This window comes from Crotalus tigris, unplaced genomic scaffold, assembly GCF_016545835.1.
Source record: "Crotalus tigris isolate CLP2741 ecotype Arizona unplaced genomic scaffold, ASM1654583v1 scf7180000019137.2069052, whole genome shotgun sequence".
NCBI classification, from domain to species: domain Eukaryota; kingdom Metazoa; phylum Chordata; class Lepidosauria; order Squamata; family Viperidae; genus Crotalus; species Crotalus tigris.
In genome coordinates this window covers 117,105-141,594 of record NW_024097395.1, presented here as the reverse complement: position 1 = coordinate 141,594, position 24,490 = coordinate 117,105, and the positions used below count along the sequence as shown (strand labels likewise).

Below are 24,490 nucleotides of genomic sequence, written 5' to 3'. Positions count from 1 at the left end.
TACCTATCCCGGAAGGATGGAAGGCTGAGTCAACCTTGAGCCGGTGAGATTTGAACCGCTGACCTGCTGAACACAGTCAGCTAAAGTGGCCTGCAGTACTGTACTCTAACTGCTGCGCCACCTTTGCTCAAACACCCCTCCTGTCACCATTGCTGCAAGTGTGCAGGCAGCAGCAGCACCGCTAGTAATGCATGGATGTGCGCAGCTCTGCAAGCGGCAGGTGGGACTGAACTTCCATTGGTAAGCGACACAGTCATTCATTGAATTACACCCCAATTTTTTTCATTGCATTAAATGAATCACATGGTTGTAAAGCAGGGGTCTTCAAACTTGGCCCTTTTATGATTTGTGGACTTCAACTCTCAGAATTCCTCAGCCAGTTGAAGTCCACAAGTCATAAAAGGGCCAAGTTTGAAGACCCCTGTTGTAAAGTGAATTGCACGGTCATTAAGCAAATCTGGCCTCCTCCATTGACTTTGCTTGTTGGGAGGCTTCTGGGAAGGTCATAAATGGCGAGCAATGACCCTGGGATGCTGCAACTGTTGTAAATACATGCTGGTTGTCCAGAGCACGAATTTTGATCACACAACTGCAGAGTTGCTGCGATGACTGTAAGTAATGTAATTATATTTTGAGAAGGAAGAATTCTCCCCTAGAAATGGCTCCCCTAGAACTGGCCGGTGACAGCCAGTTCTAGGAGTTAAGTGTGGACTTTGGCAATGTCCTTGGCTTGTGTAAATCTTTAAAGTCTGGGTGAAAAATTAAAAACCTAGTTTTCTCTATCTTGCCTAGGACAAAGAACTGTTTGAGAATGAGACATGATTTAAACAATACTGCTTCAAGATAAACTGCTGTTACATAAAAGATGGTGAGCTGGAAATGCAGAGTCTCTCGCTGTCCTTATCATGTATCAGGGAAGCTTGCAATTGCAGTATTTTTTGAGGTTGTTTTTGACAGACAATATTTCTGGAACTCAAGTCCTGCCTTCTCAGTACTATGAATTCAGTGTGTAGATTTGCAACCAAGTTAGTTACTATATTGGTCATAATAACTCAATCATCTTTCTTACCGTGAAGAATTTCCTCCAAGTCAAGGAATCTAAGGAGCTATTGTTCTGAGAATCCTATGTGCAGACTTCAACCCCCAGAATTCTTAGCTGTGCCCAAGTGGGCTCAGGAATTCTGGGAGCTGAAGATTACAAACTGGAGGCTGCATGAGGGATACTCAAGTTTTGACTTGCAAAGTTTAATGCACACCTGTTTTATTTTTCTTCACCTACAAAACACACGCATACACAGACACACAGAAAAAGAAGAAGTGCACAGATAAGAGAGGGTCAACCTATTTTCCAACGTACCTGAAGGCAAGACAAGAAGCAATAGATGAAAACTAATCAGGGAGAGAACCAGCATAGAACTAAGGAGAAATTCCCTGACAGTAAAAATAATTAATAAGTGAAATAGCTTGCTTCCAAAAGTTGTGGATACTCCAGCCCTGGACATTTTAAAGAAAATATTGGATAGCCATTTTCTGGATTGATATAGGGTTTCCTGTTGGGGCAAAGGATTGGAGGACTAGAAGCTTTCCAAAGTCCCTTGCAATCTCTTATTCTGTATTATGCACTGTCGAAATGGTTTATTTGCCATTGGATTGAATCAGTGAGACTTTGAGGGACCCCAGAGATTAGGTGGAAAACTGGAGCAAACCTGCCCAAGTATTGGCTAGCAGGAAAATTGCAACTCTTTGCATCAGTTAGTAATCGTCACTCTGCTATGAAGCTCAGCAGATCATAATGTAAGGAGAGGTGCCTGGAATTGGGTAGTGTACAAATGAATTGATTAAAGAAGAGCAACAAAGATGATTAGGCGACTGGAGACTAAAACATATGAGAAACGGTTGCTGGAATTGGGCATGTCTAGTTTAACGAAGAGAAGGGCGAGGGGGGACATGATAGCAGTGTTCCAATATCTCAGGGGCTGCCACAAAGAAGAGAGAGTCAAGCTATTTTCCAAGGTGCCTGAAGGCAGGACAAGAAGCAACAGATGGAAACTAATCAAGGAGAGAAGCAACCTAAAACTAAGGAGAAATTTCCTGACAGTTAGAACAATTAACCAGTGGGACAACCTGCCTCCAGAAGCAGTGAATGCTCCAACACTGGAAGTTTTAAAGAAGAGACTGGACAGCCCTTTGTCCGAAATGGTGTAGGGTTTCCTGCCTGAGCAGGGGGTTGGACCCGATGACCTCTAAGGTCCCTTCCAACTTTATTATTATTATGGATCATCGCACAGTCAGCCGGATGTTCAGACTGGATTTGGCATTTTGTCTACCTATCGAGTCCTTACCCAGGACCTGGGGATAGGCAGATGTGGATGTTTGATGGTATTACAGGTATCGTCGCAGGATGGAAGCTTTTATTATTATTATTATTATTATTATTATTATTATTATTATTATTATTATTATTATTATTAATTATGAGGGCCCTGATAGATTAGATGAAAGACCAATTCATCCAGTCCTCTGCACCACACACATTGGCCAATCAGATCCATTCAAGAAACTTACAGGCAGGAACAGGATACTAGATTTCTTGCATTGTAAATCCTTGGAGGTCATCTTAATGGTCTGCTCTGAGACAAGTAGCCATTGTTGATGCCATCTTCCAAGATGGATGAAAAATGTCTAAATCAGTGTCCATCACACATCTGATGGTGGTAAATCCCACAGATTAACAAGGCATGATTATTTTCCATCAGCTGCAACAGAAAGATGACCAGGAAGTGTTTGTTCTCCAGCATTGTTAATAGCTTTGCTTCTGGAGAACCAGAATGTGTCGAGTTAAGAATCATATGGCATTTTCAACTTTTACTTTCTTGTTTAACCTGTCCATTTAAAACTAAGAATTATTCAATAAAAACCAACTCTTTCTCCGTTCTTGCTCTGCAGAAAAGTATAGCTAATCAATAGCTAGAAATCTGCTTTTGTCCTTTAGCTGTTTCTTTAAAATCTCCAGTGTTTTCCCTTAATAGCTGTGTAGCGTTAACTCTCCACTCATCTTCAGAGGATTGGAAAGAACCTGCCAATAAAGGAGGATTTAGCTTTCCCGTAGGCAAAATTTAACCTTTCCCCCCTTCCTTAACAATTACACTTGAACACTGAGGCCTCTTTTGGAAATCCAAAAAAAACTCAATTGAGCTGCCACTTGGATTAAGAAAACAGTGCAGGTTGCATTTGCCAAGATGTCTCTTATCACCAAGACAATCCAATCAATGCAATTTCTTTGTTGTTTTTGGGGATCCTACCTCCCCTGTCAATGGTGTAGCCCAGGGGTCTTCAAACTTGGCCCTTTTATGACTTGTGGACTTCAACTCCCAGAATTCCTCAGCCAGCGTGCCTGACTGAGGAATTCTGGGAGTTGAAGTCCATAAGTCATAAAAGAGCCAACTTTGAAGACCCCTGGTGTAACCAATTCAGATTATGCTTTACCTAAGTCAGCATGTGGAAGATCATTTGAGAATAGGCTCCATCTCTTTGATGCAACTTGAGTTGAATGAATGAACAATGAGTTGAATGAATGAACAATGCCATATGTGTTTTTGTGGCACTATAATATGGTTTACAAAATTATGCTTCCTGATTGATAATACATCAGAAAATCATTGTCAACTCTTAATGACTACACATAGTTTCTCTCCAGAATACTGTGCCCTCAACCTATTTCATTGTTGTTGTTGTTGTTAAGTTTGCACAAATAGTTAACCAAAGAATATGACAATTACTTTGGTAGAACATGCTAACCTTAATTACCTTTAATCTCACCTGGGTTTTCATTAGTCAGCTGTAAGAACCTTATCCAAACATTATATACATCTGAAAAATAGAATAACTCAAGTACCAAATTAAGTATATGATGCAAACATTACCAGTGATCCATCACTATAGGAGCTGGATTTGCACAGCATATTTAAGCGTATTTCTTTATTTCGTATATGGCATGCAAGACCAGGGAGGCTACAATGTTATGCACAAGGCAGGAATCCTGGCAGGCGACAGTTGCTGGAAGGGATATTGGAGGTCTTCTAGTCCAACCTCCTGCTCAAGCAGAAAACCCTATACCATTTCAAACAAGTGACTGTCCAATCTCTTCTTAAAAACCTCAAGTGATGAAGCACCCACAACTTCTGAAAGTACACCATTCCATCGGTTAATTGTTCTCACTGTTAGGAAATTTCTCCTTAATTCCAGATTGCTTCTCTCCTTGATTAGTTTCCACCCATTGTTTCTTGTCCTGGTCTCTGGTGCTTTGGAAAATAAGTTGATCCCTCTCTTCTCTGTTGCAGCCCCTCAAATATTGGAATATTGCTATCATGTTACCCCTAGTCATTCTTTTCTCTAGATTAGCCATATCCATTTCCTGCAACCGTTCTTCCTATGTTTTAGTCTCCAGGCCTGTAATGATCTTTTATGCTTTTCACTCTTTGTTTTTAGTTTTGATTAGAGAATGATGACAGAGGGGAATGGAAAATGACATCATTCTAGGTGGCATATCATGAAGTCATATCATGAAGTCTTTGCATGGGACACGAATTATGTTCAGTTGCATTTTATGATGGATGCTTGTGGGAAGAGCATTATTAACTCCCATTTGTGTCAAGATGGTTGACTTTAATGCATTCTACTATTTCTCTCTGTTACAATCCATGGTGGATTTTTTTTATGTCTTTAGTGGAAAGAAGAACAATCATAACTCAATCCTTGGCATGTAGTAATCGAGGTTGGCAGGCCTAGAAGATGTACCTTCTCTGCTATTGCATCTCCTTCTGGATTGCCCTCTGAGGATGAGGATGGTCCATACTTTGCTGGCCTTTTGTAATGACCTAAAAACTAGTTCTGCACCCATGTCTGGGCCTCAAAGGACCTATTTCTTGGTTATATTAGTGATTTGGGTTTATCGGCTGCTATGCATTTAAATTTTTGTAATGTTTTTAATTGTTCTTTTTTATTTACTTTAATTCTGTGTACCACCTGGAGTTGCTTGTTGAAATGGAAAGCCTTATAAACCAATTAAATACATAAAGAAGCAAGCAAGCAAACATATCCCCTTATCACCTTGTACTTCCTTGAAGATCATCTTTTAATTCGACAGGGTCAAATATTTTGGAAAAAGGAACAAGCCAAAGTACATTTCAGATCAAATGAAAGTCAGAGTATGCATATTTTAAGCACATAGACAGCGTGTTTGTGTGAATATTTAATGAACATATTCACAGGGTGATTTTTTAAAAATTAGTCTTCATAGAGAATTAAATCATGCTAAACAACAGCAATAAAATAAAAAATATTGAGCAGAGCAAGAAAACCCTTGGAATGAATCAAAACCATGCTTAGGATTTAAAAAAACAAGGTTAAAGCATTGTTACTCTCCGTGCACCTGCAGGATGAGTGAAATTGAAAAAGCGAATGGGGAAAGGCGGAGAAAGTATTATTTGGTACCACTTTTTTTCTGAAAGATTTGGCCCCTGGGTCTCTGGGACACAGCAGCAAATGTCACTGTCTTCATTTGGCTGGGCATAATTTTTAATTGGTTGCCATGGTGAAATCCTTAACAGAATAATAAATTAAAGCCAGGAGCAATCTTGTGGTGTTCATCTGATTAAGTCCCCACACAGTGAAATAATCTCTTACTGATGCCGTCACATGAAAACCTATCAGACAGATGAGCAAAGAGTTAAATTGAAAGAAAGGTTCAGTTTTGCGGTGAGTTAAAAGCTCTTTAATGTACTGCTTTCAATTAAGGTGCTTTGCCTACCAGCAGGCATCTCCATCAAAGTTCTGCAGAGAATGCCAGTAAACCTATTGTTCAAAAGGCTGCATGGTGGGACCCTCATTGTTAGAATTTAAAATAATCACATAGCTAGGATAGCAAAGTTAAAAAAAAACAAAACAAAACACACAGATCCAGGCAGCTCTTTGTTTTAGGATTGTTGAGAGTTTTCAAAATTGATTTGTTAGAAGTTTCCCCACATCGCTATTGACCTCATCAGTCATGCTAATTCATGACTTATTTAAAGTATGGTTTGATAGACCAGCTGCAGCAGCAGACAGGTTCGCTCTGCCCTAAACCATGGTTTGCAAAGATCATGCTTAGCATCTTTTGTGCACCCAGCCATGTCTCTTTAAAGAAGGGAAGGAGCTTTAAGTGGATCAGTCTGTGGTGGGAAATCCATAATCTTGGCATCCAAGTATAGATAATCCTTGATTTATGGCCACAATTAAGCCCAAAACGTATGCGGCTAAGTGAGAAATTTGTTAAGTAAGTTTTGCCTCATTTTAAGATCTTTCTTGCCACATTTGTTAAGTGAATCATTGCAGTTGTTAAGTTAGCAACACGGTTGTTAAGCGAATCTGGCTTCCCCATTGACTTTGCTTGCCAGAAGATCACGAAAAGGGATCACATGACCCTGAGACACTGCAACTGTCATGAATACATGTCAGTGGGGGTGCTGCAACAGTTGTTAAGTATGAAAAATGGTCACTTTTTTCAGTGCCATTGTAACTTTGAAGGGTCACTAAATGAATTGTTGTAAGTTGAGGACTACCTGTATAATTTGGGCTTGCAGAAATTGTTTTGGGTTAGCCTAAATAATTGGTTAGCCTTTTGTGGTGGAATGTAGTCTGGATTCCAGGGAGGGAGGGGCTGCATTCCAGAGGACCAAGAGGCAGTGAAATTTAGATAGTTTAGTTGGGAGGAAGTGAGTTAAGGCAGCTCCTTCCTAGGAATTCTTAGAGTATGTCTTTAATGATGGTGACACTTTGCTTTAGTTCGGCAAGATTCTGTCTATAGGTGAGGAACAATAAAGGAAACTGTTCAGAAGAAATTTGGTGTGTCCTTGTTGGTTTTTGCAGCTTGATACCTATTAAATAAATCAAACTCAGGATTATCTGTCATCTTTCTTTATTCCCTTAACTTCTCCTTATGGGGTGGACTGAGTTGAGCCAAAGCACAAGCTTGCACCATCCCTGAATCAAGGACTGTTGTGGCCTTTGAAACAACTAGAAGTTGTTCTTGTCACCGTATGAGGAGAGGAGGCTGAATTGTCACAAGCTTATTTGGCTTTCTCTGCAAAGAAGTGACTGAACAGCCTTATTGTGCTCAACAGACGTATCATGAGCCCACTCCAAGCAATCTCTTGAAAACTCTAGGTTAGATTTACTCTCTCTTACTGTAGGTAGTGCCCATTATATGGCCATTACATTGGAAAATAATAGAGTTGAAAGAGGATTCTTACATCATTGCAGTGTGTTGGTGCCTGGAATTGCCTTTGAAAATGTTGTTGCTCCATTCTCTCTTCAGTATCTTAGCCACATTAACTTTCTCACAAAAGCTCCTAATAACAATGTCTTTGCAGTTTATATGTGTACAAGGACTCCTCGACTTATGACTACAGTTGGGACCAGAATTTCCATTGCTAAGCAAGATAGTTGTTAAATGAGTCAGGCCCGATTTAATGACCTTTCTGCCATGGTTGTTAAGAGAGTCTCTGCAGTTGTTAAGTGAATCATGCAGTCAAATGAACCTGGCTTCCCGCAATGAAATTGCTTGGTAGAAGCTAGGCTGCATTGACAGAGGGGTAGAATCAAGATCACGTGAAGTATTAATACCATTTTACAATGCCTTGGTAAGACCACACCTGGAATACTACATCCAGTTTTGGTCACCAAGATGTAAAAAAGATGTTGAGACTCTAGAGAGAGTACATAGAAGAGCAACAAAGATGATTAGGGGACTGGAGGCTAAAACATATAAGGAACGGTTGCTGGAATTGGGTATGTCTAGTTTAACGAAGAGAAGGACGAGAGGGGACATGATAGCAGTGTTCCAATATCTCAGGGGCTGCCCCAAAGAAGAGGGAGTCAAGCTATTCTCCAAAGCTCCTGAAGGCAGGACAAGAAGCAATGGATGGAAACTAACCAAAGAGAGAAGCAACCTAGAACTAAGGAGAAACTTCCTGACAGTTAGACTAATTAACCAGTGGAACAACCTGCCTCCAGAAGCGGTGAATGCTCCAGCACAGGAAGTTTTTAAGAAGAGACTGGACAGCCATTGGTCTGAAATGGTATAGGGTTTCCTGTCTGAGCAGGGGGTTGGACTAGATGACCTCCAAGGTCCCTTCCAACTTTATTATTATTATTATTATTATTATTATTATTATTATTATTATTATTATTATTACTACTACTACTACTACTACTACTATTATGCCAGCTGGGAAAGTCACAAATGGCCATCAGAGGACCTTGGGATGCTGCAACCAATGTAAATACACGCTGATTCTCAAATGCTGGAATTTTGATCATGTGACCATGAGGATACTGTAAGTGTGGTTGTAGCAGAGAGACAATTAAGTTTACAAAATATACCAGGTACAAACATTATTTTTTTCAGTGCTATTGTAACTTTGAATGGTCACTAAATGAATAGTTGTAAGTCAAGGACTACCTATACGAAGGATTGAACAATTATTAAACACATAACTGTACTGGTCTATAGACTTTTGTTTTGAGGCAAAGGAAGGTTTCAAACTAGATATATCCAGGAAATTTTTATTAAGAAATGCTAGAGGGTCTTGCAAGGTATTTGACAGGGGAAGAGAACACCAGAGTGGGAAACAGACTTCAGGGCAGGTGGACGCAGAAAAAGGGATGGAGAAGAATATAGTGGGTCCTGTTGCTCAGCTAATTCTCCAAGGAGAAGCTTGCAGATGTGCAGTAAAAGCTGGACACAGGGAAGCAAGATTAAGGATTATTTAGAAGAAGCACACATTCAGTGAGAAGAAACAGAATGTCAGCATGCAATCAGGAGAGAGAGAGAGAGAGAGAGAGAGAGAGAGAGAGAGAGAGAGAGAGAGAGAGAGAGAGAGAGAGAGAGAGGATGCCAAATTAAAATCTCTACTCTGAGCAAAATGGGGTGGTCATGTGACTGATTTTGGCTCCTTTTCCTCACTTTACCAGATAGGAAAAAAAATGAAGTTAATGTTTTCACCACTTTGGCATGCAAATAACTTGTAGTGCATTCAGGGTAACTGATTCTGACAAATAGCAAGAGCTGAATCCATATTACTCAGAAAATGTGTCGTTTACAGCTTGCTTGCTTGTTTGTTCGTTCATTCGTTCGTTCATTCATTCATTTATTGTATTTCTTAACCACCCATCTCCTCATACTTAACTTGAGAATAATTTTGCAAAACATTCTTTTTCATTTGGGGGTGGTGGTGGTATCGCTTCACCTTCTATTCCCCCTCCCTTTATGCTGGGGAAGGATGCCAGGTTCAAAGCATTATGATGAGACACAAAGTTGTAATAAGTTGGTAACTCACTTACATGGTGTTCTTCCTCAAGAAATGATGGAGAATGACTCTTTCCTCTGGAGAGTACTTACAGAAGTAAAAGAGGAGCCTCTGTTTCAAACAGAATGGCAATTGCTTTTTTTAAAATCATGTCCCTTCAATTCGGAATGACTGCCCCTGTGCAATCAGAGACAGATAATCTACTCAGTAGTAGAAAGACAATTAACTTTACAAAACATCCAGGTGCAACAAAATTTTAAAGGACATTATAGCTACTTTGCAATCAACCATGCATTCAGAGGCAGAAGTAACTTTTCCTTCATAACTGTGTGATTGTTATTTGTTTCAGTTATGATCTTTTGGGGGCAGCCTACATAAACAAACAATAAGCTCATTTGCTATCTGTGGCCAGCCTTTCCTACTCAAAGAAGGACATGTTGTACACATTCACAAATATCCCGTCTCTTAAAAATATGCATAGACGGTTATGTTTCTTTTGTTGGCTGATGTTCCTCTTTTTAAAGCTTATTCAATGGGCTTGTGACAAATACTATGAAACAAACTAGGGATTGCATAAATGGCTGGGAAACTGTCATGTAACATTGAAAATGGGGATCATATGACCGCAGCAGCAGCCTGGTAGCATTGAAGCAGACACAACTTCCCCAAATTTTATTTCCTCAAGAGTAATGGGTCCCAGCTTTCTATAAGTTAACACATTTGAGGTACCTTTGTTGACAGAGTTTTGTCCTATGATGCACTGTTTCATCCAGATAAAAGCTACAGATGTGAGAGTTTTAGGAGTGTGTAGATTCTAAACTTGGGTTATACTTGCTTTTATATGGGCCTGTTTGTGTGGAACAAGGCAGGACTTGGTAAGATAAACCCCTTTCATTTTGACACAGCTTTTATGGAACAAAACTCCAACCAGTCTTTTAGCTGTTGAAACGAACAAGATTCAGTCTCTGAGTTCTCAGCTGTAATGCTCAGGGTTTAAGTCATTCAAACACACAGAAAGCTGACAAACTTGGTTAAATATCCAAGAATCCTGAGGCAAGAAATCCAATGACAGAAGTACAAAGCTGTAGCATGAACGGTTGCTTTTGGCAACCAGCCTCTCCCATGCCTCTCCTCTTTATAGTCCAGCCAGGGCATGGCTTTTGAGTGACTTTTCCTTTTCCTGGAGAGCCGCCCCACCGCCTTCTGTGGCCTGCATACCTTTCCTCCCTGTGCATCTGTGCATTTGGAACAGGCCCCAGCTGCTCCTCATCTTCGCTCAGTTCAGGCCCCCAATCCAGCTGTCTCTCTGCCTGAGAGTGAGCAGATGGGCCCTGTGTCACATCTAGCTGAGTCTTCCTGCTCCTCAGAGCCTTCCACAGACTCTGATGTGACACCAGGCAACCCTTCCCCCTCATCCGATTCATCTGACTTGGCTGCTGGATCTGCTGGTAGGCGAGGACTCACAACAGAAAGCATGAAAATGCAAGTAGATTAATGGGTACCATTTTGTTGGGAAGGTAACAGTGTTCTGTGACTTCAGCGTATAATCGTGCTGGCCACATCACCATGGAAATGTCTTCAGACAATGCTGGCTCCCTTGGCTAAGAAATGGAGATGAACATCACCCTCTAGAGCTGGACATGACTGGATAGGAGAAACCTTTACCTTTACTTTATCTGTATCTGAAGCTTTATGAGATGGCTAAGGAATTTTTAAATAGGATTGGATGATTGATTTACTTATCAGGGTTGATTTACTGAATTCTTGCCTTGATCAAACTTTGGACTAGTTGCCTTAAAACAGATTTTTCAACTCCTCTATTCTATGAACTTTATATTTCAGGATAGACTAAGGAATCATTGAAAGCTGAGGTGGGCCACAAATTATGGGTTGACCTCTGACCATACATCAATAAACCCAATGGCACAATTTCTAAGCTGTTTTGCGATGGGAAACAAGGGGAAATAGTAGTGCAGTACTAAAATCGACATATCGCTTTTTAGAAACTCAATTTTCAAACCTTTTTTTTTTTTTAAAAAAATGAAACTCCACATATATCTGTGACATGGCCTGGTCTACCTTGTGGCCTTCAGTTTCTCCAAACATATTAAATGTGTTTCTTGGCTATGAAAAACATTGTCTACTTGTTCTTAAGTCGCTGGCCTCTGTTAAGCTACACCTTCATGAGTCAAGAGTTCATTTTAAATCCAATTATTATTATTTTTACAACTGTAATACTTATAATACAACTGTAACTTTTTTTTTAAAAAAAATACAATGTTCAGTTCATCTAAATTAATTAGGTATTCATGAACTTTCTAACCAGTTATAATAATATGAATTTATGCAGAAGAAATTATGTCTAATTAGCAATCTTAATAATTTATATCAGAGAGTTTCATTGTTGATGGTCTAATTCCCTATTTATTTCATAAATTCAGATCTATTTATCTCCATATTCCTGTTTCCATTGGAATATAAGTCCAAATAGCAATAAAATGAAAGAAGTATATTTGTGTGTCTCTGGCACTTGTGTCAGCTTCTCTCAACCACGGTTAAATCAAAGTTCTTCTACCAACTAAATTTTCTTTATATACACTGGCAGGTTGTTTGGCTTTTTTTTTAATTTACAAAGAGTATTTCTTGGAATTTCTTGCTATCTTCTTCTAAAAATGAGACTGTAGAGCCAATTAAAAGATATTTTATGATCCTCTATTAAACTTCATCTGTGCTTTGTGGAAATAAATGTGAAATTGATTTATTTTAATTGTTTTGGAAGCCTGGACTATTAGTCCCAGTATCCAAACTGTTTTGTGTTTTACAAAATGGGCTCAAATAGAACAATGCTGGTGTATCTTGAATTTATTTTTCTTTATAGAAAGAGGAATTAGGTAGCAGGGAAATATTGCCTACTCCATATTTATTTATAAAATATTTATTAAAAGGATTTTTATATTTATAAAAAGGATACTGGAAGTTGTAGCCCAGATTTATCTTGAGGTTATTAAGTTGGAAAATCTGCAAAATTTACTCTAACTATAGCTATACTTCTCCCTGGATAATACTGTGGAGAAGACCTTATTAGTCATACAAAATTGTTGTGGGGAATGATGCTAATATTCTACGTTAATAATCTCTGGGGTTTCTTCCTCAACAGAGATTTGACTGGAGCTCACCTTAGCACCAACAGGTGAAGATTGGTACCTAAGGATTTTTAATTGTCTTTTAATTGCATTTTCTAATGCATTTTCTAATGTACATATAAGTCAAGGCCATGGTCTTCCCAGTTGCAATGTATGGCTGTGAAAGTTGGACCATAAGAAAGGCTGAGAGCCAAAGAATTCAGGCCTTTGAACTATGGTGCTGGAGAAGACTTCTGTGAGTCCCCTGGACTGCAAGGCGATCAAACCGATCAGTCCTAGAGGAGATCAACCCTGACTGCTCTTTAGAAGGCCAAATCCTGAAGTTGAAACTCAAGTACTTTGGCCGTCTAATGAGAAGGAAGGACTCACTGGAGAAGAGCGTAATGCTGGGAAAGATTGAGGGCAATAGAAGAAGGGGACGACAGAGAATGAGGTGGCTGGATGGAGTCACTGAAGCAGTGGGCATGAGCTTAAATGGACTCCAGGAGATGGTAGAGGACAGGAAGGCCTGGAGGAACTTTGTCCATGAGGTCACGATGGGTCGAACATGACTTTGCAACTAAGAACAACAACTAATGTATGAGATGTTGAAGAACTGCTTTGCTGCTGCCTAGTTTATATGGTGTTTACTTTTGGGGCTTTATTTGATTTTACTGTACATGCTTTTATTCAAATTGCAGCTTTTAGGGTATTTGAGTGTAAACTGCCTAGAGACCATGGTTAAGGTCAATTTCATACATGTTCTCTTGTTGTCACAGTCCACTTTTCAATAAATGACTTGAATCAATCTTGAGTCCTAGCAAATGCCTGGAAAAACCCTTGCAGTTTTCTTGGTAGGATTTACACACATGGTTTGCCCTTCTCTTCTTCCTAGGATTGAGAGAATAACTGGACCAAACTTGCCCAACTTGCTTCCAGAATTGGAACTAACAGTTTCCTTCCTCCTCATCCAGCATCTTAACTACTAGATCAATTTGTCTCTCCTATCTTGCCTGTCTTTAAAGCTAGTAACTGTATCACAAAATGTGGGGAAGTGTAAAAGCCAATAGATCATAGTTAGTTTGGAAAACAGAGCCCAGGATATTGCACTTTGAAATGAATGCTGAAAGAAATTCTCCAAAAGCCATAAACTGGGAGCCTTGAGGAGATTAGAATCCTAATAAGGAGACTATCACCACAATATAAAAAAGAGGTTGAGACTCTGGAAAGGGTGTGGAGAAGAGCAACAAAGATGATTAGGGGGCTGATGGCTAAAACATATGAAGAACGGTTGCAGGAATTGGGTATGTCTAGTTTAATGAAGAGAAGGACTAAAGGTGTCACGATAGCAGTGTTCCAACATTTGAGGGGCTGCCACAAAGAAGAGGAGGTCAACCTATTCTCCAAAGCAGAGGTCCCCAACCTTTTGGGCACCAGGGACCAGTTCCACGGAGAAAGGTTTTTCCATAGACTGGAGAGTGTGTGGTTTTGTGTGCTGCCTGCATCCCATGGAGGGTGCTTTGCTTGTTTGTGCAGATCAGTTGCTGGCATGCTGCAGCTTGGTACCAATTCACGGACCGGGGGTTGAGGACCCCTGTTCCAAAGCACCAGAAGATCACCTTTTGTGACCTTCTGACAAGAAAAGTCAATGGGGAAACCAGATTCACTTAATAACTTAACTGCAGTTAAGTTATTAAGTGAATCTTAATAACTTAACTTAACAACTTAACTTAATAACTGCAGTGATTCACTTAACAACTGTGGCAAGAAAGATTGTGAAATGAGGCAAAATTCATCTAACAAATGCCTCACTTAGGAACAGAATTTTGGGGCTCAATTGTAGTCGTAAGTCAAGGACTACTTATATCTGGGATTTGTAATCCAGATATGGTGGCTCTGTTCTTGGCAATATGGAAGATAGGATATTCACAGACATTTGATCGCTATTGTAATTTCAAGACCACCACAATTCACCCATAAGATTTCCACTGAGTGTCTGTTTTTCTCTGAAAGAATTTTTGGAAGTAAGTTCCCTTTTATCAAAGTGAATAAGGAATAAAACAACTTCTCTATGTATTTCTTGACATTTAAGTGATAGGGACTGGCTAAGATTACCAACAATTAACCTGGAGACCATACTGTCTCTTAACCGAGATTAAGAAAGAAAGGAACATTGTTTCTATGTCTTGAATTCAGCTATAAGCTTCCTTGCTTGTGTGGTTTAACATGATTATGGCTTAGCACTCACCCATAATGGCTATAAATCACAGTTAACAAGTTGGAAGACTCCAATTAAAACAAACTGTGTTAACATAATGTTTAAACTCAACCAATTACTTTCATTGTTCTATCAGTGTTTCTCAACCTTGACAATTTTAAGGCATGTGGACTTCAACTCCCAGAATTCCACAGCCAGCATTGCTGGCTGTGGAATTCTGGGAGTTGAAGTCCACATGCCTTAAAATTGTCAAGGTTGAGAAACACTGTTAGAAAACCAGGATTAGATATTTTCAGCCTGATATATATCATCTGAAGGTCAAAGGGCAGCTTCTGCCTTCAAAGCTAAGAAAACCAGATCTGAACTGTCTGGCTGAGAGCCACACATAAGCAGCATAGAATTATTCAGAGGATGGTCAAAGTAAAAAGTAATAAATAAATGGATGGATGAATGAAATCATTTTCCAGCTGATCTCTGAGGATGGAGAAAATAGCAAAAGAACTAAAACAGAGCCAGGGCTTTTTAATAGAAGCCTAACAAAGATGTAACCATTTCATGTTGGAAAGGACAAATGGAGTGCTGATGGTATTGATTTTGTGAAATATCCATCCCAAGCAGACTCATTGTTTCAAGGGCAACATCCATGAAGTCCATCAGCCCCGAGGGCAGAGAAGTCCTACATTTGGAAGAGACTGTCTTCTTTTGTGTGAGCCTGTTGCTAAAAGCCAGAGAAATAGAGGAGATTGGGAGAGGCATTTTGCATTAATTTCAACCCCAACAGCAATTCAGCCCACAGCCATCACTGCTGAAAGAACCAAACTGTCCTTTCTTGGCATCGTCCACCCCGGTTACAGTAGACCTGGCTGTTGTTGCAAGCAGAAGAATCCGGATCGGCTTCTTGGGCATCTTCAGAGTTGCGCAGTTGAACAGTCTCACTTCATTGGTGACAGGGATTTCTTCTGGGCATTGGGTCCAACTTGTGTCCTCGGGTACCCAGCTGTAGCTCGTGTTATAGGAATTGTTCTCATCTTTGCCCGCTAACAGGTAAATCTTACCTTGGAATTCCAATGCGCAAGCAAATGCCAAGGCAATGGGCAATTCTGGTATGTTGACGTCCCAGTTGACTCTGCCATTCTCACAGAGGTAAAAACTACCTTTGGTACAGGAAGGAACCTCTTCGCTGGCCATCCCAGTGTGGACTAGAACATTGCCCCTCTCCTCTGAGTATCCACCCAAAACATATATCCCATTTCCAACTGAGACAGCAGCTGCGCCATAACAGGCAAACTCCATGGGCACCTCGGTCCACCAATTGGCATTTGTGTCATAGATAAGAAGACCCCGGTAGCTCCAGGAAGCTTTCCCTCCTATTAGGTAGAGCTTATTCTTGAGCACTGCCGAAGCAGGGTACATCAAAGCAAGGGGAAGGTTAGCAATGGAAGTCCAAATATTCTGCTCCACACAAAAGGCTTCAGCAGAAGAAAGAGGACCCAGATCATTGCAGCCTCCAAGAGCATAGAGTTTCTTGTTGCAGCCTAGGAAAGGATGCACAGCCCGGGTTGTGCTCATAGATGGAAGCTGCATCCATTGACTAGTCAAGGAACTGTATTCGTAGAGAGTATCAACAAATGTACAATTGTCCTTCTGACCACCAGACAGATAAAGTTTGCATCCCACAGAAGCACATCCAGAGTAGCTCAGATATTTTACTGGTGGTAACTTCTCCCACTTCTCTGCATGAGGATCAAAACAATGCAAATAGGATTCTGCGTTGTCTCCATCCTGGATCCTGTTTTCATTGACCTCTACACACACAAAATAGTTGTCATACATGCCTTTTCTGAGCCCACCACTCTCTTGCAATCTCCCTGCCCCATCCAGCTCCTTCCACCTGAGGCGCACATGGCGATAATATTCTGCCATATCTGCCTGGACATCAACGAGCTCATCATGAGCGAGCAGTGGAAAGCGGACATGTCCAAGAAGCTTCTGAAACAGTGGGAGACGTAGGGAGGTTGCAGCTTCCACCCAGCTACGCACAGCCTGATAGATGACCAGTTCAGAGGTTATTTCCAAGTGGTCTGAGCAGATGAGATTGATCAGAGCAGCAGAATCCAGATTCAGGAAAGCGTCTTGCTTTGTGAGGGTTCCAAAATGTTGTTCAATGTAGCTTAGAGCTGCTTGAAGTAAGGGTGGGTGGTTGAACTCATAGGCCAAGCCATACAGGTTGAGGCAATTACCCATGGAAATATTCATCTCAAGGAACCTGAGAGAAAAGCGAAGATAAATGTAGAGTCAAACATTTTTTACTAATGCCTTCATCTGTTTTATCTTTAGGTGAAAACTCACTCTAAGGGCTTTCTATTTTGGGATCCAGATATTATTGGGAATCTACACATCACCCAAAATCTGATTCAAATTTTCGATCCAAAGAGTCTGTACAAATTCTGGCTGTTAATGCAATTCAACTCAGCAGTTTGTATTAGGGACTGATACAAACTTTCAGGAATTGTACAGAAATTCTTGAGCCAAATAAATTTTATCAGAATTGTTAGATCCGCTCAGAAGCATCAAACTTCATTGCATACCCTAAAATGAATTCTGTGATTCAGGATGGTGATTTGATTTGAAGAGATGATTAAATCCAATCATGTGTTGTGGGATCCTTGGTTGTTAGGTCCTCTCTCAGCTTGGTTGTTTTCTTACAGATGCTTTATCACCCAGTTCAGCAGATAACAGCCCAATTAAGGAACCAGCAAGAACATTCCCATCAACAGACAGGGCTAGCAACTTGCATGTAAATAGAGAGAAAACCTCTCTTCGTTCAAGCACTAATGATATTATCTAGTTGGGTAATGAAGTGTCTGCAAGAAAACAAACATGTTCAAAGAACACCAAGGACCCCACAGTTCAACCCTGAGCTACCCATGTTCTCTTCTATTAATCATTGTTAGTTTGGGATGAAGCTACAATGCAGCTTTGAAATCCCTTTTTTATCCTTAGATATCTTTTATACCAATTTTCTCCCCATTGGAATTCATGCCACTTTTAACTTGATACAAGGGTTTGTTGTCCTTGCCCTGGGCTGAGACCTTGCTGATAGTTTTGGGTTGAAAGAGCAAAAGTTGCTGAAGGGTAGAAGATACAGGATAAGTCATACACTGGATTTTTCTCTCCAGACATTTGAGGAAGCAAAGGGTTGCTAAGCACCTTCCTCAACATTCAGTCTGTACACTTGTAAATAACCAGACTCCCTCCGTTGAAAAGAAAGCAACAATGGCACTTTCCTTGCCATAGTAGGAGGCTCATGAAACAGTCACAAGGAGCTGTATGCTTTTGGACTGTCTATAATGATGTGTTTCCAAGAATATTGCAAAGTTCAGCAGCCCATGAGTTCTCCAGAGCTGCATGAAATCCTGGAAAGGTTACGGTTTGACCCCCAGAACTCTTTGCAAAGTTGCCATCCAATTATATGTTTTAATGAGGCAGAAAGGGAAAATTATGAAAGGCATGGGGGATACTCCTATTAATGCCACTTAATGGTTTTAATCTAAATAAAAAGTAAATTGCATTGTGTTTCATTTACATTTAGATGTAAATGTTAAGTATAAATCAAGTTTAGTTTTTGTCCCAGTTCTCTCATGTCAGTATCTTGGCACTGTGCCCTTTTGGGCACACAGTATGCCTTGAAGAAACAGTTGTTGGTTTCAGACAACACACTAATTTTCTCACCTCAGGTTAATCTAAACACACTGGGCTCCACATTACTTGCTATGCCTGAATAAGCCAACTTTATAATGGCTCTGTATTATGGCCTGGCTCAGGGATAGGCAACCTTGGCTCTTTTATGACTCGTGGACTTCAGCTCCCAGAATTCCTGAGCCAGCATTGCTCAGCTTGGAAACCTCTCCCTTTCCCCTCAGCATGGCTGGCTCAGGAATTCTGAGAGTTGAAGTCCACGAGTCATAAAAGAGCCAAGGTTGCCTATCCCTGGCCTGGCTCATATAACTTGCTAAGACAATGGTTGTTTTCCCACAACACACTGAAATACAAAAGACCCCCATTTTAGCTTAGACTGCCATATTGTGCAAATATAACTCCTAAAAGGTTTTGCAGCCCTGACTTTAGGGAGGCAACATGCCTTCCTCCTTAGTGATTTGACTTTGATGTGGTTGGCAAGGCAATGCTTATAATAGGCGAACCTTTGGAAGTTCAGTTTTTTGCTATACAAGATAGTCCTTGAGTTATGACCACAAACTTTCTGTTGCTAAGCAAGAGAGTTAAGTGAGTTTTGCCCCACTCTACCACCTTTCTTGCCACAGTTATTAAGTTGTTAAGTTTAGTAACATGGTTGGTAAATGAACCTGGCTTCCCTGTTGACTAGAAACTAATCAAGGAAAGAAGCAACCTAGAACTAAGGAGAAACTTCCTGACAGTTAGAACAATTAATCAGTGGAACAACCTGCCTCCGGAAGCAGTGAATGCTCCAACACTGGAAGTTTTTAAGAAGAGACTGGACAGCCATTGGTCTGAAATGGTATAGAGTTTCCTGCCTGAGCAGGGGGTTGGACTACATGACCTCCAAGGTCCCTTCCAACTTTATTATTATTGTTATTGACTTTGTTTGTCAGAAGGTCTCAAAAAGATGATCACATGACCCCAGAACATTGTAAGCTTCATAAATATGAATCAGTGGCCATGCGTATGAATTTTTATCATGTGACCCTGGGGATGCTGCAACAGTCATAAGTGTGAAAAATGGTTATGTCACTTTTTTCAGTGTCGTTGTAACTTCAGTCACTAAACAAATGGTTGTAAACCAAGAACTAACTGTATTGGGAATCTGACAGTATGGAGGACCTGCTAATTAAGAGTGGGTTTCGGGCTGCTAGACCAGTGGTTCTCAACCTGAGGGTCGGGACCCCATTTGGGGTCAAACGACCATTTCACAGGAGTCGCCAAACAACGCAGTCTGCCATTTTTTCCCCCTTTTCCTTAGCTGTGCTACTCTCTTTTATTCTATTGGCTTTTGAAAGCCAATAGAATAGACTCTCTTGAATAGAGTTTAATTCTATTGGCTTTCAAAAGCCAATAGGAATTGTCCAGGCTGTCTCTGCCCTGCTGAGCCCTCCAAAAGTCCCAGTCTGCAAATGATACTGCACCAGTTTAGTCTTCAACTTACGACCGGTTGAGTAGTTCTCGACTTATGACTGGTTGGGGGTTGCGGCATTAAAAAGGTTGAGAACCACTGTGCTAGACTAACAAGCTGGATAGTATTCTAAAGATGCTGCAAGGTCAGTGAAAAGCAGAGGATATAGGTAGGAACTAGTTCAGTTGCCAGAATTAGCCCCATTCCTTTCTTAATATGTGTTGCTAAAGAGAGCATGATAATTATGCTTGGAAAAAGAATGACTTCTAATTTTAGGTGGAGCTTGACTAAAGAACTAAGGAGAAACTTCCTAACAGTGAGAACAATTAACCCAGGGGTCTTCAAACTTGGCAACTTTAAGACTTGTGGACTTCAATTCCCAGAATTCCTCAGCCAGCCCTGGCAAGTTGAGGAATTCTTGGAGTTGAAGTCCACAAGTCTTTAAGTTGCCAAGTTTGAAGACCCATGAGTTAACCAGTGGAACTTCAGAATTTTTGGTGCTCCATCATTAGAGGCTTTTAAGAAGCAACTGGACAACAACTTGTCTGAAGTGCTTTAGGATGTCCTGCTTGAGCAGGGGGTTGGACTAGAAGACCTCCAAGGTCCCTTCCATCTCTGTTATTCTGTAAATATTACCTTCCAACTGTTTCTTTCAATGGGAGGATTTGAAGCTTGCTAGCTGCTGTGAAAAGATCCTGAGCAGTCTCAGCTGAGAGGGACAATTCTTCTGTGTAGAGATAATCCAGCAAACTGTGGAGTGTGGAGGCTGTCATGTCCTCAAGTAAGATCTCCCCATTCTGAGACTCGCAGCTGCCACTGGTGAAAAGATCTCGAAAATAAGGGCTAACAGATGCCAGCAGCATCCTGCAGGGGGAAAAAACCCAAAAATGATTAAACATAGGATGGCTTTGGGCAGCAGTCTTCAAACCTGGCCCTTTGATGACTTGTGGACTTCAACTCCCAGAATTCCTCAGGCAGACATGCTGGCTGAGGAATTCTGGGAGTTGAAGTCCACAAGTCATAAAAGGGCCAAGTTTGAAGACCCCTGGCTTTGGGCATTTATATTCATTTGAGGAAAGGGAATTCTGGGAGTTGAAGTCCATACGTCTTCAAGATGCCATGATTAAGAAACATTGCTCTGAGATAATTCCACATTAATAAGATAAGATATCTGCACACCCCTCATATCCTGGACATCAACTGTTTCAACTCCTCCCCTTGGGATGGCACTACAGAGCATTGCATGCCAAAACATGACACAAAGATGTTTTTTTCCCCTCATGCTATCACTCTGCTGAACATCTAATTCTCACAGTGCTGTTTAATGTCTATGAGCATTTATCCATGTAGTATGGCTGTAGTATTATTGTTTATCTTTCTTATTATCTTCTTTACTCATCCCTCTTATTGAGATGATGGTGATGATGATGATGATGATGATTCTGTTGTTTTGCATGTACACTGAGAACTTCTGCACCAGAGACAAATTCCTTGTGTGTCTAATCACACTTGGCCAGATAAACTACTCTTTCTTTCTTTCTTTCTTTCTTTCTTTCTTTCTTTCTTTCTTTCTTTCTTTCTTTCTTTCTTTCTTTCTTTCTTTCTTTCTTTCTTTCTTTCTTTCTTCCTTCCTTCCCTCCCTCCCTCCCTCCCTCCCTTCCTTCCTTCCTTCCTTCCTTCCTGTTAGCCATGATAGCTTAATAATTTTACTCAATTAAAAGTACTGTAGATTGGAAGGACCAGTTTTTCCCCAATGTGTTGTAGTTCAGCAATGTCTGCATAGCTAGAGATGCCTCAGTCTGTAGGGCTGTAGGGGTGACTTACCTGTGGCAAGGAAAGCTCTTTCCTTCAACCCCCAACGTGACATCACAAAGTTGTTGGGACTGGTATAGCTGCTTCAAACCTAGCAAAACAAATAAGCACATGTGCGTGGATCCACACACATACACACAAAAGTGGAAAGCCCCAAACCTCTCATAGCTCCTGCAGTTTGGTCCTGTCTTGCTCCAGATTAAATCATCAAGAAAGGGGCCCACTGTAATACTCAGGACCTCTTGTATTGAATTTTTCTAGAGCATCATGTCTCAACAAAGTTCATTCCTTTGTTGAGAAGTTCTTCCATTTCTCTCTGTTTTGTTAAAGTTCTTCCTCATCATCCCAAGTCATTTGTTCAAGTTGGTCTCTTGCATGCCTTTCTAATATTGGAAAATAATAATTGTGTCTTCCCTTAATTTTCACTCATATATATTCAATTGCCCTAAGGTGTTTTTTTTTTTACCATTCCTCATGGGATTTGAAGTTATTTAGGATAAGAAACAGCCTCACCCAAAGTAAAGGGCTCCAGATATGCAGGACCACATGCCACAATCTTTGGCTAGTGTGCTGTCAGAGAAGGCCGTTTTTGATGATCTTCAAACTTACCTTGACATAAATAGGTTTCATGAGACTGAAGTGGTTTTTCTAACCCATCTTCTTCATCGCTGTCTTTCAGGGAATCCATTCTTCCAGCCTCCCAAGAAGGCTCAGGAACCAGCCAAAGAATTCATCATGTTCCTCTGTCTGGGAATTGATCAGAATGGGGACTTAAACAATCCTTTACCTCAGTATTTCCCAAACTTGACAATTTTAAGGCATGAGGACTTCAACTCCCAGAATTCCACAGCCAGCAACGCTGGCTGTGGAATTCTGGGAGTTGAAGTCCACATGCCTTAAAATTGTCAAGTTTGGGAAACACTGCTTTACCTCAAGCCAGGAATAAATCCTTGCAAGAACTAGTCACCCATTTCTCCTAGTTTTGTACTAGTCTATCTTCTGAAATGTCATCTTTCCCTGATCAAGCAATTTTGCTAAAAAATGGAAAATTCAGACTCACGTCCTATGATGGAAGGCCTGGCAAATCTGGAGTTTTTCAGGCACTCAATCAATGTTTGGAATTTCACCATAATTCTGATGGTGAAAATACCAAAGAGAAATTTATAGATTTGAAAATTTATAATTTACGGACTTCAGAATTCTAAAACACTCAAAACACATTTCTTCCTGCCCTTTCTATGTCTTCAAGCCTAATCTCTTTATTCAATTCCAAAGCCCCCAAATGCTGTTCCCCCTGTAATGGGAGGAAAGTAAATCAGGACCAACTAATACACTGCTAGCTGAATTGCAGCAGATCAATAAAGATTGATTTTGACTCACAGTTACTTAACACCAGCAAGACAGAAAAGTTTTACCGTTCTTCTGAAGCTGCAGAAATGAAGAAAATAGGGGATGCCAAATATGTGGCTTTTCTATTGTGCGATACAACAGTGGCTTCTCTGACTGAGCTTACATTGTATGTGGTTCTTAGTGCTCTTTGAGGTTGTTTGTTTTCTTGCAGACATTTGATTACCCAACTAGATAACATTATCAGTGCTAGAGTGATGTTAACTAGTCGGGCAATCAAATGCTTGCAAGAAAACAACCAAGCTCAGACAATCCCAAAGGTATTTTTCCAAAAGACAACTGGACTTTCTTGGGGTTTTTTTTCTTGAAAACATTTTGGTTCTCATCCAAGAAGCTTCATCCAGTTCTTCCTGGATGAGAAGTGAAACATTTTTTGGGGGGAAAAAACCAAGAAAGTCAGCCTGCCTTCTGAAAAAGTATCTTTGGGATAACCATGACCTGGATGATTGAGACACCAAGCCCAGAGAATATGGAGGATCCCACTAGTTAACCCAGAACTTCAAATATTCTCTTATTTGAGTTTACATTCACAGCCATTCTTGATTCCTAATCCTAACCATATAATTACCCCTTGCAATAGTCTTCGGCATCTGGGCTGTGGATGTGATTTATAGTTAAAAAACAAGGCCCAGATCCCACAAGTTTCTTGCCTGCCTAAACTGCTAACCTCTGTCTCAGAGACAGGCCTCAATCCTTTTTCTAGACTTGCATAGTAGGGAGATCAAAGGGAAGAGAAGATTGAGAATGGTTGCCTTCGCTCTTAGTTCCAACTGTTCCAACTGCCAATGGATGTTCTTAAGGGGGCAGGCATATTTTGTAGGCAATTGGACAAGTTTAGAAATGGTCAAATCTGGCCTAGAGGCCGTTCTCCCTGGCTGATCCTCCTCAGCTTATCTGAGTAGCTTATTCAGGGGATACATAATTCATTAGCAATACCTGTGCAGGATCAAGGTGGAATCTGCCTCTAGTATTGTGCGAAAAACATCATCTTGCTCAGTGCTTTTTTTGTAAAAAAAAAAAAAAAAAAAGGTGCCGGAACTCACACATGTCATACAACCCGCCTTGCCTACCCTACAAGGTTGCATCCAAAAAAGGTGCCGGAACTCCGTTCTGGGTGTTCTTTGACAAAAAAAGCCCTGGTCTTGCTTATATCTTGTGCTGCTTGTCATCCAATTTGATGAAAGAGAATTTTGGGAGAAAGGCTTATGACTGCACTAATTCAGTTATGGTGAAGATATGCAGGTGTGCACACACAGAGAGACAGAAAGACAGACACCCTATTTATTTATTAAACAAATTTATATAGCTATGCAATTCACACATAGGTGACTCCGATTGGCTTATAACAGTTAAAAACTTTAAAAGATCCACCATATAATACCATATAATAAAACCATTAAAAAAAACTCTACCTCATCCTCCATGGCAGCAACAA

The 24,490-nt window shown here is 40.5% G+C and overlaps 1 protein-coding gene across 2 annotated transcripts; it reads right to left on the bottom strand.

Moving 5' to 3' along the window:
• Positions 1-15,228: 15,228 nt before the first annotated feature.
• On the bottom strand, positions 15,229-24,043 carry LOC120315463 (kelch-like protein 12). Of its 2 annotated transcripts, none has more exons than XM_039359814.1 (5): positions 23,723-24,043; positions 22,258-22,395; positions 21,661-21,739; positions 20,473-20,700; positions 15,229-16,953 (listed from the first exon to the last, which is right to left on the bottom strand). In XM_039359814.1, the coding sequence occupies exons 2-5, from the start codon at positions 22,334-22,336 to the stop codon at positions 15,456-15,458; spliced, it is 1,884 nt and encodes a 627-aa protein (XP_039215748.1). In that variant the 5' UTR covers positions 22,337-22,395; positions 23,723-24,043; the 3' UTR covers positions 15,229-15,455. The 2 variants fall into 2 exon arrangements, with proteins under 2 accessions (XP_039215748.1, XP_039215750.1); XM_039359816.1 differs by lacking the exon at positions 23,723-24,043 and adding an exon at positions 23,624-23,683.
• Positions 24,044-24,490: the final 447 nt, after the last annotated feature.

Excerpts from the sequence above, each read along its gene's own strand:
- LOC120315463 (XM_039359814.1), bottom strand. The coding sequence starts at position 22,336 with ATGGATTCCCTGAAAGACAGCGATGAAGAAGATGGGTTAGAAAAACCA. Across the intron at positions 21,740-22,257 it reads TGAAACCTATTTATGTCAAG|GTTTGAAGCAGCTATACCAG; the intron begins GTAAGTTTGAAG and ends TTGTTTTGCTAG. Across the intron at positions 16,954-20,472 it reads TTGAAAGAAACAGTTGGAAG|GTTCCTTGAGATGAATATTT; the intron begins GTAATATTTACA and ends CTTTTCTCTCAG.